Source organism: Panthera pardus, unplaced genomic scaffold, assembly GCF_024362965.1.
Source record: "Panthera pardus isolate Hobbes unplaced genomic scaffold, ASM2436296v1 HiC_scaffold_8, whole genome shotgun sequence".
Taxonomy (NCBI): Eukaryota; Metazoa; Chordata; class Mammalia; order Carnivora; family Felidae; genus Panthera; species Panthera pardus.
The window spans coordinates 5,969,219-5,983,339 of NW_026527013.1; the positions used below are offsets into that span (position 1 = coordinate 5,969,219).

Sequence of the window (14,121 nt, forward strand, 5' to 3'; positions counted from 1 at the left end):
GTGCTGGAGGCTGTGCGCGAGCGGGTTGTAGCTCCGGATGAAGGCCTCCCGCGCCCCACGCAGATGTGCCTCTTTGCTAAGGAAAATGGGCGCGTGAGGCAGGCTTGGGGTGGGACCTGGTGCTGAGTCCCCGGCGCGGCGCCCCCACGCACGTGCGTGAACGTGGACTTTTTTTGTCTGACTCGTGGTGGACCAGTTAGGCGCAGGAGCGGCCCGGTGGAATTGCCCGACCACCGGATGGCTGAGCTGAGACGTGCCCAGCGTTGTTGAACGACCGAAGCTCTTCCTATACTCCGCTAAGGGAGCCGGCAGCTCTTGCGGGGAGGGGGAAAGACGTGCAGGAAGGGCTCGCCCAGGTCCGGGGGCGAGGGTGGGGGACCTCTTCCTGAGGCCCCCTCGTCACGGTGCGCGCCCCTTGACCTCGCACGCCCTGGAGTGCCGAAGGGAGGGGGTCGTCTAAGACCCAGTGGCGATCTCCGTTCCCTCCTGCGCCCTCCCAGCCCGCGGGCACACTGCCCTCCGCTCACCGAGGAGGTTCCGATGCAGAAGGTAGGTCTGCAGCTGCGCCCAGGACTCCTCCGGCCCCGGGACTCTAGGGTACAGGATCCTCCGGCGTCAGGCTTCCTTGTCCCTGGGGAGCCGACTGTGCTGAGAGGGTTCTGCGGGAAAGGAGCAGCCTCTCCCAAGGTCGGGTGGGAGACCAGGAAGTCCTCACCAGGCCCTTTTGTGCCTCCCAACCCCTGGGCCTCATCTTCCCCTCCATCTCAGGGTGTCCTCCTCAAGCCCCTCCAGCCAGACAACCTTGCCTGGGCCCACAGTCGAGAGTCCTCAACAAAACCGCCAATCTGTCTTCACCTGTTTCCCCCATCAGAATTCCTGTCCTTCCTCCTGCAACTGAGTCACCTCGACCCTGGACCCCTTTAGCCCCACCCAGACCCGCCCTCCCCAGTGTCACTCCAGAAAATGCAGCCCCTAGGCCTTTTCTCCCTGAGGGTCCTCCCTGGTGGGGGGGGACCACAATCCACAGAGCAGGTAAAAGGACAGAGTGGGACCCTGTGCCGAACCCTTAGCCCTGTCTCTGTCCCTAGACCCAGTCCCTGTAGTCCACCCTATAGCCATGTTCCTGTTAGACCTAATCCCTAAGCCCTGCCTGTCCCCAACCCTCATGTCAGTCTGGAGTCCTAGGAGAAAGTCGGCCTTCTCCCAGTGGGACCGGGCACCTCCACCCCTAGGGGCCGATGTGTATGGGGGGGAACCAGCACGCTCCCGCGCTCAAGCTCGGTTCAGTGGCAAGCCACAGAGATTCTCTTTCTAGCTGGGCCCTGCAAGGACCCAGGTGGCCTTGCTTCCAGATGCTAGGACAAAGTCAAGGGTAGGGGCTGAATCCTGACATGTTGGGCACCAGGGCATCAAGACCACGCCTCTAAGATGGAGCAGGGCAGAACCTCAGACACTTCCCCCAGGGCCCTGCCCCACCCTGGGGAGCCAGCTGGGGTGGGTGACCCTGTGGGAGCAGGAGGGGTGGCAGCCATTGGGGGGAGGGTGTCTCAGTGTTAAATCTGTAGGCTGGGAATGGTGCGTGGAGACACCATTGTTGAGCCATGGGTCAATATGGGGGACTTGGCTGTGCTGGTGCATAACCGGTGTCACGCCTTGCTCCCTGGCCGGTACCAGGTGGCAGTGGGTAGGGGCACTTTGGGTGCAGAGGGCAGGGCCTGGTTGGCATCTGCCTGGACCCAATTAAGATTCTCTCCCTGGGAAGCCTCCCTTTGCCATCCCTGGCTCTGCCGCTCCCCCCCACCCCCGCCCCAGGAACCTGCCTCAGCTCCGTGCAGAAACCCCTTACGGACTCTGCCTCTCCGGGCCTCCTTCCCCCAGGAGAGCTCCTGCCTACTCACTGTCCCTACTGTCCAGCTGTTTGGGTTCTGCCCTGGCCTCCTGATTGACCCCCAACACTGTGGTCAATCTGCTGGTGCCCCCTCCCCTACCTAAGCCTTCCATGTCTCCTCAGTGCCCTCAGTTCAAAGCACAAATTCTGGCTCCCGACTGGAGAAGCAATTCTCAGTCTGGCCATGCCCGCTCTCTCCAGTTCCTTCCTCATAGGCATCATGTGCCTCCTCTGACCCCGCCAAGTCTCGCTTTCTGCTTTTGCCTTTGGAGAGAACTCCACCCCCCACCCCGCCCCTTCCAGGAAGCCTTCCTGGATTCTTTTGGGTACTCACCCCACTGGTAGGCAGGCTCAGCCCCCCACCCCCTTGTCTGTCTCCACCACACTGGGGACCCCGCAGAGCTGGGCACAAGGCAGAGCACCTGGAAGGCCTGAGGATGGGTGTGAGTTTGAACGAACCCCAACCAGGTCCTGTATCTTCCTGAAGCCCTGGGGCCCCTCATGCCTCCACGTCTCTCCTGGGAGGCCCAAGCATATTGTCCAGGTGGAAAATCAGGCCCCCCATCCAATACCTCCCCCCTGTCACCGTCTCCAGAGCCACCCTTCTGAAAATAGCAAGACATAAGCGTCCATCTGTCAGCCTGACACTTGAAGTCCTTTGCAACTTGTCCACCCCCCCCCCCCCGCACCGTACTATCTCTCCCAGCCCCCACACTTTTGTTCACACTGAGCCAACGAGTGACCTTTCCTCTCCCTTGCTGTCCCCCATCCCAGGCAGCCTCTTTGGCACCCCTGCTGGTTCTCTTAAACTGTGGGGCAGTCTGATGTCCTCTACACTGCTTTTCAGGACAAGGGGCTGGGGACTCACGGCTGCTTGCAAGCCCCCCAGGCCTGTCGCACCTTGTCTGTGACTGTGTAAATACACTTTATTTTCCATCTTTCCCGCCTGGGCGACGTGTGGAGTGTGAACAGGCAGTGTGCAAAATGGTGGTGGGCAGTGTGGGGGGCACGTGGGAGAGCCCCGTGGGCGCCCACCCTGGTCCCCAGGCTTTTGTAACACTGAGGAGTGGGCAACCGGGACGGGGGAACTGACCATGGGTCCCCACCCCAGGAAGCGCCAGGGAGATTGCTTTTGATGCTGCTCCGGGCTCCAGGAGCACCGACAGGGTCAGGCCCGAGGGTCGCAAGGCCCTGGGGGCAAGGGGCTGGGGGCATCGTTGGACTTTGGCACCGTTCTCAGCTCCGACTCTGCAAAGACCACGGGACCACCATGAGCAGCGGAGGGGAGGTAACCACTGGGAAGAGTCCTCCCCTGGGGAGGGTGGGGCTGGGGCCACAGGGAAGGAAGGGATGAAGAGGCTGGGGACCCCCTTGGAGAGCAGGCTAGCTTGGGTGGGGGAGCCTCTCCATCGTTGGCCAAGACAAGGTGATGAGAGTGTCTCACACAGGAATATGGGGGGGCGCTGGGGCGAGGGGGGTCTCTTCACTTCCTTGCAGCTGCTCTGGCCCCCAAGAAGCAGGGACAGTCACTGCCCACGCCTGGGCTGGTTTCCGCTGTCCGCTCACACCCCAGGTGGCCCTGCACACAGTAGGGGGGACTTTGGTTTCTGCTGCAGGGGCCATGATGCCTGCACCAGGCAGGAAAGGCCAGCCTGGCCATCTGTGCCCAGCCGCCAAGGGTCCCCAGGGGCATCGTGGGGTGGTAATGTCCAGCCCAGAGCCGCCCCCCTTCTTCTTCAGGCCTCCTTTAGCCCCTGGGCCCTTCCCAGCAGGGCCACCGTGTCCCAGAAGAGGGACTGCTGGGAGGAGGGAGCTTCCTGCGCGTCCAGTCCTGGGACCTCCGGGTCGTCCCCTGCCCTGGCTGTTAAGAGGGGCAGACCCTCCCGGGAACTGGACCCGGAGGGGTACAGACCAAGATGGGTAAACACTGCTGTGGAGAGTGGGCCTGCCGGGGGACCCTGAGGATCCTCAGCCCGCAGCCCTGCCCTCTGGGCCTAGCCGCTCTGGGCCTAGCCCCCGGGTGGGCGGGACCACGGAGCGCACGGAGTTTATCAGGTGCGGCCCCAGGCGGCGGCGGAAGGGGTGGTGGCCCCCTGGCTCCGCACGCGGGGCTCGGCCTCAGTTGTCCAGGCCCTGGCTGTAGGGCGCGGCCAGCTCGTCGGCGTCGCTGTCTGAGCTGCCCTCGCTGTCCTTGGCCGGCCGCTCCAGACGGCGGAAGAAGCGCGCGTCGCGCGGGGACAGCGGGTAGAGCGCGTCCTGCAGCGCCGCGCCCACGCCCACGCCCACGCCGAGCAGCTCCTCGTCGGACGACGGCAGCGAGTCCTCGTCCAGGTGCCGCGCCAGGCCCAGCCCGTCGAAGGCCAGCGGGTCCTCGAAGGGCGGCGGGCCCTTCAGCAGCCTCACCTGGGGCGGGGAACCGGCGCGCTGAAGGCGCGGACGGACGCGCCCACGGACGGAGCCCGGCCCGCCAGGCCGCTCCTCCCGCGCCCTCCCGGGCGCCGACGCCCCAGCGTCACCCGCCGAGGACACGCGGGGCTTCCGCCCGTCCCGCGCCAGCCGGGGCGGCCCCGCGCTCACCTCGGCCTTCAGCTCCTCGATCTGGTCCTTGAGCTCGCGGATGTACTGCGACGAGTCGGAGTGGTTCAGCTGGCCCTGGATGCGGCCCTCCTCCCTCTGCGGGGCGGGCCAGGTCACGGGGGGTCAGGGCCGGGCCCGCCCCGGGGCCCGTCCCCCGCCGCCGCCCCGCCGCTCACCTGGATCTCCAGCTCGGCGATGCGCTGCCGCATCTCGGCCACCGCCGCCATGCTGTCCGCCTCCCGCAGGCGCACGGCCATCACCTCCTCCTTGCTCTGGGGGGGGCAGAGGGGGCGAGGGCGCGTCAAGGCGCGCGGCGGGGCGGGGGCCGGGCCGGGCCGGGGCGGCGGGCGGGGGCGCACCTTGCACTCGGCCTCCGCCTGCTTCCGGCGGCTTTCGCTCAGCTGCGTCTGCAGCCCCTTGTTCTGCGCCGCCAGGTACTGCAGCTTCTCCTGCAGCGCCGCGCGCTCCGCCTCCACGCGGTTCAGCAGGTTGCGGTGGATGTGGTCCTGAGGGCGGCCGGGGGGCGGGGTCACGGCCCAGCCGCGGGGCCCACCCCGCCACCCACCCCCCCTCCCCGGCCCCCGCCGCGGCGCGGGCGCTCGGGCCCACCTGCGTCTCGAGCTCCACCACGCGCTGCCGCAGCTCGCGCCCCTCGGCCAGAGCCTGGGCCTCGCGCAGACGCACGCTCATCAGCTCGTCCTGCAGCTCGCCCAGCACCAGCTTCCGCGGGGACTCCTTCCAGCGGCCGCCGCGGGACAGATGGGCCTGGAGGGGGCGGGGAGAGGCGGGCGGTGCGTCTCCAGCCCCGAGGGTCGCGCGGGCCGCTCCGCGCGCGTCGGGCTGGGGCCCTCACCTGCCAGGTGTCCGAGAGCTCCTGCAGCTGTAGCTTCAGCTCCCGCGCCGAGGCCACGGCCTCGCCCTCCCGCACCTTGAGCGCCTTCAGCTCCTCCTGCAGCCGCGCCACGTTGTTCTCGTCGGGCAGCGAGCTGTTCCTCTGCGGGGCGAGAGGCGGTCAGCGCCCGGGGCGGGGGAAGCCGCGCGTCGGGCGGCCCTGCCTGCGGGACCAACACCCCTGCCTCGCGGTCTTCTGAGCTCCACCCCGGGCACCCCGGCGAGGAGGGGTTCGCCCCCAGACCCCGGGATACACTGGGAAGGCGGCCCAGGCCCCTGGGGAGCAGACCCGACCCCACGGGGCCCCGGGCCTAGAGCCGCAGAAATCCTGCGGCGGAACGGCACCCGCTCTCACTGGACTGTCTCAGGGTGACCGCCTAACGCGTGGGTCTTCCATAAATGTTACTGCTAATAACACCAAGTAGGCTGGGATAGGGCGGGTGCCCCGCCACGTGGGAACCCGAGATCACCCCCTGGGGCCCATGGTCAGACCTGGAACCTGCCCCAGCAACAGCCGAGAAGGCTGTGGGTCACAGCTCCCTGTCCCTGTTCCTCTCTCCCCCAGACCAGGACAGGCAGCCCCTTTCCTTGGAACAGGCCGAGGGACAGTCTAGGCCTAGGCCTAGGCCTGGCGGTTCCAAGGGCTCCAGTCCCTTGGATCAAAATCCAGCTTGCTGCTAGAGGTCCTCACCGTCCCCAGTTTGAGTCTGGGAGCTTGGGGGACGGTGGCAGGGTGTCCTGGTGTGCACATTTCCCTCTGATGTGGAGGGAGGTGGGAGGAAAGCCCGGTTCTGGGCCAGCTGGTGGAGCCTGAGAGGCCCATGGGCGGGGTGGAGACAACCCACTTGGGAGGGCACCCCAGATAGTGCAGGCTTGAGGGAGGTGGGGCACGGCTTCTGCCTGGTGTGAGTGCGTTCTGCTGCCCCCTGCTGGCTGGGGCACCTCTTTCCCAGGGCTTTGTGGGAGTTGAGTCAACATGGAGTCAGGGTGACAGCAGTTGAGGAGGGCCCAGGAGGTCTGGGGCGCCCTTCAGAGTAGCAGGTGGGAGCAGGTGGTCTCTGTATGGAGGTGGGGAGGGGGAGAGCAACCCCCAGGGACCCTGGCCTTCCCTCCCACCTCCATCCTGGACCCCAGGGCCTGTGGAGACACAGGCAGGTGGGACTGGCTATCCAGGAAGCCCGTGAAAGCCACCACACTGCTGTCCCTTGAGGAGTCACGCTGCTTTGTGTGTGCCCTGATGTGTGTGTGTGTGTGTAGATATCCAGGGCAGGGGGGCTTGACACGCCCCACTGGGTCTGTCTGGTCACCCCTTCTCAACTAGGGCCTGCTCATGCACCTCCAGAAGCACGTCTGGTCTCTCCACCTCCCCTCCTCCACGGTCTCCCCAACATCTGCCCACTTGCTGGCCCAGTCGCACCTTCTCCATGTCTAGAACCTTGTCCTGCATCTCCCGCAGGGCCCCCAGCGTCTCTGTCTCCCGCAGCCGTGACTGCTCCAGCTCAGTCTCCAGGTGGGCCACAAAGTCCTCAGTGAGGCGCGGGTTGTCCTGGGGGCAGGCAGAGGGCTGCAGCTGGGGGTCAGTAGCCTTCCTGCCAGCTGGCCGCAGGCCTGGGCTCTGCCCCCCCCCCTCCTCAGAGCCCCTGGGCTGGCAGAGGGGGCCGCGGCTGCGGTGGTGAGGAGAAGCCCTGGATCCCCTTCCCTGTGCCTTCTGCCCCCGTGGGGAGGGAACTGAACCCCATCATGGGGCTTCTGATGCTCGGTGCCTAGGGGTGGAGCCCGCCTGGCTTAGCCTCTTTGCTGGGAAAGCCACAAAGTGGGGACCTTCTGCAGGGCTCTTTCCAGGGCCTCAGGCTGGCTCCCAGGCTTGCTGGGGTTGGGGTGGAGGACGGGTTCTCCCAGGCACGTTCCCCAAGGTGAAGTCGGCGCCTAAGCACAAAGTGGGGGTGGGAGCAGCATGGGGCTGGGGCATTCTTGCCCCTCCTCCACCTCCCTCCTCTCGCTGCACCCTCATTTCAAAACAGAAAGGGGTGGGGAGTCTGCTGGGATCAGGCTCTTGCTCAGGGCCCAGAAGGCTTCTCAACGCACATACCCCAGGGTGAGCCCCAGGGGAGTGGATACCCGCCTGGTGGGTGAGGGAAGCAAGCCCTGGGGCTGGAGCCATGGCCCCATCTCGATGCTTGGAGGCCCGGGAGGGTGGTTCTCCAGGAGGTGGTCCCAGCCTCTCCTGGCTGCTGGCCCCTTCCCAGGGGAGGGCCTGCTCGCCGCCCGTGGCTACCGCAGGTCTCCGAGATCCACGGATGCGAGGGGCCCTCCCTTGGCTAGTGTGGGCCCCGGGCCCCACGCTGAGCCCCACCCCCAGCCCCAGCAGCTATCTCCCTGCCTCACCCGCCTCTGCAGCTCAGGGGTGGCAGGTGGCAGTCTCTTTGGCCTGAAAGGGGTCATCGTGCCAAGGCTGGGATGAGCCCAGCCTTGGTTTCCCCATCAGCCTTGCTGCCGCCAGGGCTACGGTGCCGCTGGCAGGTCATGGCAAAAGGAAGGTGGCCTGGGCAGAGCCAAAGGAAAACCCGAAAGCCACCTCCTGGAGAAGTGGACTCTTCACGGTGCTCTCGCTTGAGCACCCCCTGCCCCCGTCACTGACCCAGAGTTCATGACCCACAATAGAATCGGGCTGCCCGGGGCACCTGGGTGGCTCAGTCGGTTAAGCGTCCGACTTCGGCTCAGGTCACGATCTCACACTCCGTGAGTTCGAGCCCCGCGTCAGGCTCTGGGCCGATGGCTCAGAGCCTGGAGCCTGCTTCCGATTCTGTGTCTCCCTCTCTCTCTGCCCCTCCCCCGTTCATGCTCTGTCTTTCTCTGTCTCAAAAATAAATAAACGTTAAAAAAAAATTAAAAAAAAAAAAAAAAAAAAAAAGAATCGGGCTGCCCCCTCACCCCGACTCCGCCAGCTCAGAGCGGTGAGCACAGACCGGACCCTCTTCTGAGGGCAAAGTGCCGGGCACTGGAGCGGGGAACCCTCTCTGTCTCTCGTTCTAGCTCCCATCCCGCATGGCTGGCCCCCGGGGAAGCCCACAGCCCTTCAGACCTCAGGGACATGCTGGACATTCCCCTAGGGAATCACAGCCACGTCAGCTGAGGGAGGGGGCCCTGCAGGTGCAGCCTGGTTCCCAGGGGCCCTTGCGCCGAGGCTGCCTCGTTCTCAGTGTGGCAGGCCAGACGCCTCACCGGCGGGTGGGACGTGGGTGTGGGGCTGTGGGGCGAGCCGCGTCCCCTCCGGCTTTCTCCGTCCCCCCTACCCTGCCTGCTAGGAAGTAACCGGGCGGGTCGGGAAGGCCGGGCGGCTGTGGTGCGGGGCCCCACCCGGCCGGGTACCTGCTGCTCCTGAAGCTGCCGGATGGTGCTCCGCGCCTTCTGTAGGTCCTCCGCCGCTGAGCTACACTGCTGCCGCACCACTGCCAGCTCCCGCTTGATGACGTAGTTCTCCTCGGCCTCCTGCGCCCGCGTCACCTGGCCCTGAGCACAGCGAGGACCGGATGCTGTGGCCCTCCGCTCACACATGGCCCCCCCTCGGGCCCACCTCAGGGGGCGGCCCAGAGAGGGAAGGAAGGGGACGAGGTCTCCCGCACTCAGAGCCTGGGATGGGGAGCCCCGCCGGGCCTGGGCACGTGCGGAGGGGCACAGGGAGGAGCCTGGAGGGGGAGAGCCACCCCGGGGCCCAGGCTTTGTGGCGCCTAAATGGAGAAAGCCCAAATGGCAGCTCCTTCCCCTGCCAGCTCCTGGCTCTCAGCCCCTGCCCCAGGTGGGGAGAAAGGATCTTTACTTAGGCCGATGGCACAGCAGAGTCTGGGCCCCACTGGTGAAGGTGGGGGTCTGGAGGCAGCCAGGGCCCCAGGGACTCAGGGACAGCCCCTCAGGGCAGGGCTGGGAGGTGGGACGTAGCTCTCCTACAACTCTCCGGTTCTGGCATCTGGGGCCCCCATCTACCCAGGGCGAAGAACCCCCCCCCAGCCTGATCCCCCCGCCCCAACCAATTCGGGCTGCCCCCCATTCCAGGCTCGGAGCCACCAGGTGGTGGGCAGAAGCTTCCAGATAAAGCCATTCAAGGTGAGGCAGCAGCAGAAGCAGGTGAGAGATGGTAGGCCTTGCAGGTAGGAGCAGAGAGGAGCGTGAGGGGTCAGAGGGGGGTGGTGGTGGTGGTGGTGGTGGTGGTGGTGTGTGTGTGTGTGGTAGAGAGGCTCAGTGCAGTGCACACACCAGGGCCTGTTGCTGATACAGCCTCAGGGCCCCCACCTGTGTCCCCCGGAGGGCGGAGGCTTTCTGCACACGTGCATGGGCTTATACTCAGACACGCTCACACGCACCCACACACGCCGTGCTGTCACGCGCACACCCCTCTTCCCCCCTAGGGAAACCTTTGTTTCTCCTGAGAAGCGGGCCCCAGCCACGCCCATGCACGGTGCCAGGCCTGCCCCCCCCCCACCCCCGATGCCCCCCCCCCCCCCCATGGCAGTGGCCGAGGAAGAGGCCGTCCCTGGCTGTGGTGTGCAGGGACCGGGAAGGAAACGGGAGAGGGAGACGAAAAGCTACAGTACCTGGATTAACCTATCAGCCAGAGCAGCGCTCTCCTACCCGGCGGAGGGGGTTCCGAGCGACAGGGGGAGGAGGCAGAGCGGAAGGCGCACAGGGACAGGAGAGGGGGAGAGACAGACAAGAATGACTTGTCACTAACGCAGTGGACTATCTCTAGAAGCAGGGGAGAGAGGAGTGAGACCAGAGAACCAAAGAACCAGCAGGAGAGGCCCCGGAGGAAGACCAAAGCCAGAGCTAGCTCCGTCCTGGAGAGGGGTCTGTGTGTGGGTGGGGACGTGGGGGTGCCCACGGCTACACCCTCCAGGGCCCAGAAAACTCAGCGTGGGAGGCGGCGCCATCCCCGGAGGGTGAGGGGTGGGGTGGCAGTGCTGGGCCAGGACAAAGTGTTTTCCCGTGGAGTCTAAGCAAGAACTGAGACTTTGGGGCAAGGGCAGTAAAATCTGGTGGGGGGCTACTCTCTGTGGGCAGTGGAGGGCCAAGTGAGGTGGGGAGAGGAGCAGGAAGGTGGGCCCCCCGCCTTTACTCCTGTCCTTAAAAGTAGGCTGGGGGCCAGGGTCAAGGTTGTGCCATCCCACCACGTCGCCAATGGTAAGGCCTCCCCTCTCCTCTCTTTTGACGGGGAGGCTTCCAGATTCCACGGTTGGGAGCCTGCGGCCTAATTCGGGCACCTCAGTCAAAGCTGTGGTTCTGCCTCTTTCCGCCCCATGCAGGCAGCTCAGGAGGGACCAGTGTGTGCAGTGAACTGGGTTGTAACCTCACACCCGATCCCAAGCGAAGCGGCCCTGGAACCCCTGAGTATATGGCAGCCCCCATCTCAGTGGGGCTGGGGGTGGGGGCTCCGTGAGATTTACACCATGCTCCTCGGGGCCTGCTGGCTCAGGGTGGGACCCGGGCCCGGGCGGGGGGCTGGCCGGCCCTCTGGCTGCTGGATCCTGCTTGGGGCCTGGAGGAGTTGGTGCCACAGGCTGGTGGCCACGCTCCTAACCTTCTCCAGGGTCTCAATCCGTTGTTTCAGGAGCCGGTTCTCCGTCCGAAGCCTCTATGTGGGGAGAGGGGGGGAGTGTGTCAGAACCCCGCCCCATTCCCCATACACACAGAGGTCTGTCCCCTTAAGGGCCAGGTCGCCTCCAGGCAAGATGGAGTCATGGTCAAATGTTCTGGGTCAGTGATTCCAGAGAACAGTCAGGGCCAATCCCTGTTCAGAATGGCCCATTAGATTTTTTTTTTTTTTTTTTTTTTTTTTTTTTTAAAGAATCCTTGGTTCACTTAAAACAATGTGATCGCTTTCAGGGGTCAGCAGTCAGCACCCACACCCACTTTCTCTGGAGTCTGTTTCCACCCCACACGGGGGCCTGCCAAAGGCCAATGTGACACCTATCACCGGGCAGACCCTTCCTCTGGGTCTGTCAATCCCCGCCCCTCATGGCTCTGCTTCGGGCACCAGAACGAACTGTTCTCAGAGTCTGGGTCCAGGGGAGGGGGTCTTGCTGAACACACATGCTTCCTTCAGCGGGACAGCTACATTTCTGTGAGCCACAAAAATCAGCTGTGCTCAAAAGCTGTCACTTCCCTCCAGCGGGGCGGTTCTGGAGGCAGTTTCCCTCGCTTTCCGCCTTCTCTCCTGCACTGATGGATTTGGGTTAGATATTTGTGGTTTTAAGTTCCCCGTGGCCTTTTGGGAAGCAGGTGAGCTTTATATATGCCTTGCATCGTAGCCTCTGCTAGGTACCCCTTACGAAGCGGGTACAGATAGTTGGACCCAGAGTGTGTGCTGAATGAACACCAACCAGATCCTGCGTCTTCCTGAAGCCCCAGGCCCCACATTCATCCGTTATTAGTGAGGGCCCCGCCTCCCTGTGGATCACAAAGAACCTTTCCTGGTTTCTTCCCGGGAGAAAAAGGTGATGGAAACACTCAGAACACTCCCAGGAGGCAACTGCGGTCAGAGAGAATCAGATTCGATTGAGGGTCATTCACTGATGTCACGGGTGGGGAAACTGAGTCCCAAGGGGGTGGTGGCTTGCCGGGCCTCCCAGCTGGCCTGGGTTCGATCTGTTTCGGGCGGGCTCTCTGCCCCATATCTGCGCTCCAGGGTCCTGATTCTCGCCCCCGGCCCCTGCACTACTCTGCCTTCTCTCCGGCCACGACCCACCACCGCAGAATCGCAGAGATCCTTGAGAAGCCGCATGTGCCCGACTGACAACTCCCCTCTCTCCTGCTTACCCCAAAGGGAAAATAAGAGACAGGGAGTGAACAGGGACTACAGGGTCAATGCATACGCTGGGCTTTTTTTTTTTTTTTTTTCTTTTAAATTTTCTGTATTTTTGATGCTTTGATATCCAGCCACCTTGCTAATCTTGGAGAGACTGCCTGGCCCTCGACTAGCCTTTCATATGCAAACCAGCCAATACAGAGCCCACAGCCACCCACCTTCCCTATAGCACTCGCACACCCAGCCAGCGTTCTCCCTGCCCCAAATTGTCCCAGGGCAACCGAGGACTCTCCTGTAGCCCACAGCTTCTGCTGAAATTGTTCAGACCAACCAATCCTGAACTCAAACTTGACTGCCTGCCTTGCCCATTCCTTCCTGGGGATGCCCAATAAAGGAGCTGGCCCACGCTTTCCCTCTCTCACCCTCTGCATCCTGACCCACTCTGACCCACTCTGGTGGTTCCCCACGTGGCCAGGTGTGGTGGGGCGTGCCCCCTCCTTTTGGCAACTAGGAGTAATAAATTCTTCTTTCAAGGGCAATGTCGTCTCTGTGTCTGTCACTTGACCACCTGATTAAAACAAGTTTCAGGGGCGCCTGGGTGGCTCAGTCGGTTAAGCGTCCGACTTCGGCTCAGGTCATGACCTCGCGGTCCGTGAGTTCAAGCCCCGCGTCGGGCTCTGGGCTGACTGCTCAGAGCCTGGAGCCTGTTTCAGATTCTGTGTCTCCCTCTCTCTCTGACCCTCCCCCGTTCATGCTCTGTCTCTCTCTGTCTCAAAAATAAATAAACGTTAAAAAAAAATTAAAAAACCCCACAAATTTCAGGTACATTTTGAAACAGGCTAAAAGTGAAAGTGCCAAGGGCAGGGCCATCCATGAAAGAAGGCATCTGCCTGGATCCTATAAGGTCTGTGGGCTCTCAGGCTCCTCTCCTGGAAATTTCCAGGTTGGGCATGTAGTCTGAGTGTCTGCTGTGTCCCTACGTACCTACCACTGGGCCCTCACAGTCACCAGATGGGCGCAGGCCCATGACCGTGCATGAGCAAGACAGGCACACACGTTGGGACTGGTGCATCAGTCAAGCTGCCATTCTTGAGAAAGGGGGATGCTTGCAAACTCAGGACACAAAACTTTCTGGAAAACCAACAAACAGGACCAGGACACCGATGCCCTCTTTCCCCTTCAGGTATGGGTGGCAGGTGACCTGGCTTCTAATCTAGATTCTGCCTCTGCCTCTGCCTCTCTAAAGGGGGCAGAGACGTTGATAGTGGTGATGATAATAAAACTAAAATTAACAACGATAATAATTTGAACAGCAGAGCAAATGTTATTCCCATTTTGCAGAAGGGGACACTGAGGCTCAGAAAGGTGAATCCACCTTCCTGGGTCATACAGCTGGTCCACCGCTGAGCTGGGAAGTGAATCCCGAAGAGGACAAAGCCAGGTGTGTTGGGGTTTGGGTTTGTGTCTGTCCCTCTCACTGGACTGGGGGGACCCTCAGTCTCTGCTGTGACTCTGGCACGCAGTAGATGCTCAATAAATGCTTGTTGCATGAATAACTAAAATCACATGCAGAAGGATGAAAGCAGAAGGAAGGAGACAGAGGCGAGTCTGGGTCTGAGGGGCCACAATGGGCGCCGTCCTCGGTCCTCCGTGCCTGCCCCTGACCTCAGGGCTCCGCCCATCAGGGCCAGCTTTCCTGATATTCCTCCGGTCCATCAGGCCTGCTGTTGCACGGCCTTTTTGCACTGACTCCCTGGGCCCAGAGCAATCTTCCCTGGGTCAGCTCCGCCTCTCTTCTGCGCGTTTTTATCCAGAGTACTTTCTGGAGTCCATAGCCTGTACCATTTGTTCTCCGACCATCTCCCCACCATAATGAGGAGGGCGTCCCATGAGGGCAGGGACCTATCCACTTTATCTGCCACCGGTCTCTGACAGTGGGGTGGGCCCTTGCTCACACGCTGACCCG

At 63.1% G+C, this 14,121-nt stretch overlaps 1 protein-coding gene across 6 annotated transcripts in view; it reads right to left on the reverse strand.

Annotated features, from left to right (window-relative positions):
- Positions 1-2,796: 2,796 nt before the first annotated feature.
- The window catches only part of EVI5L (ecotropic viral integration site 5 like), a 29,823-nt gene continuing 18,498 nt past the window's right edge, over positions 2,797-14,121 (reverse strand). For 3 of the 6 annotated variants that reach the window (XM_053898045.1, XM_053898046.1, XM_053898047.1), the window contains 10 exons: positions 10,929-10,982; positions 9,946-9,978; positions 8,726-8,866; positions 6,774-6,920; positions 5,319-5,459; positions 5,075-5,230; positions 4,825-4,971; positions 4,642-4,737; positions 4,466-4,561; positions 2,797-4,291 (listed from right to left, as the gene is read on the reverse strand). In XM_053898045.1, the coding sequence (XP_053754020.1) occupies positions 4,007-4,291; positions 4,466-4,561; positions 4,642-4,737; positions 4,825-4,971; positions 5,075-5,230; positions 5,319-5,459; positions 6,774-6,920; positions 8,726-8,866; positions 9,946-9,978; positions 10,929-10,982 (1,296 nt within the window). In that variant the 3' untranslated portion in view covers positions 2,797-4,006. The remainder of the gene's footprint in view (positions 4,292-4,465; positions 4,562-4,641; positions 4,738-4,824; positions 4,972-5,074; positions 5,231-5,318; positions 5,460-6,773; positions 6,921-8,725; positions 8,867-9,945; positions 9,979-10,928; positions 10,983-14,121) is intronic. The other 3 variants (XM_053898048.1, XM_053898049.1, XM_053898050.1) reach the window with 3 other exon arrangements.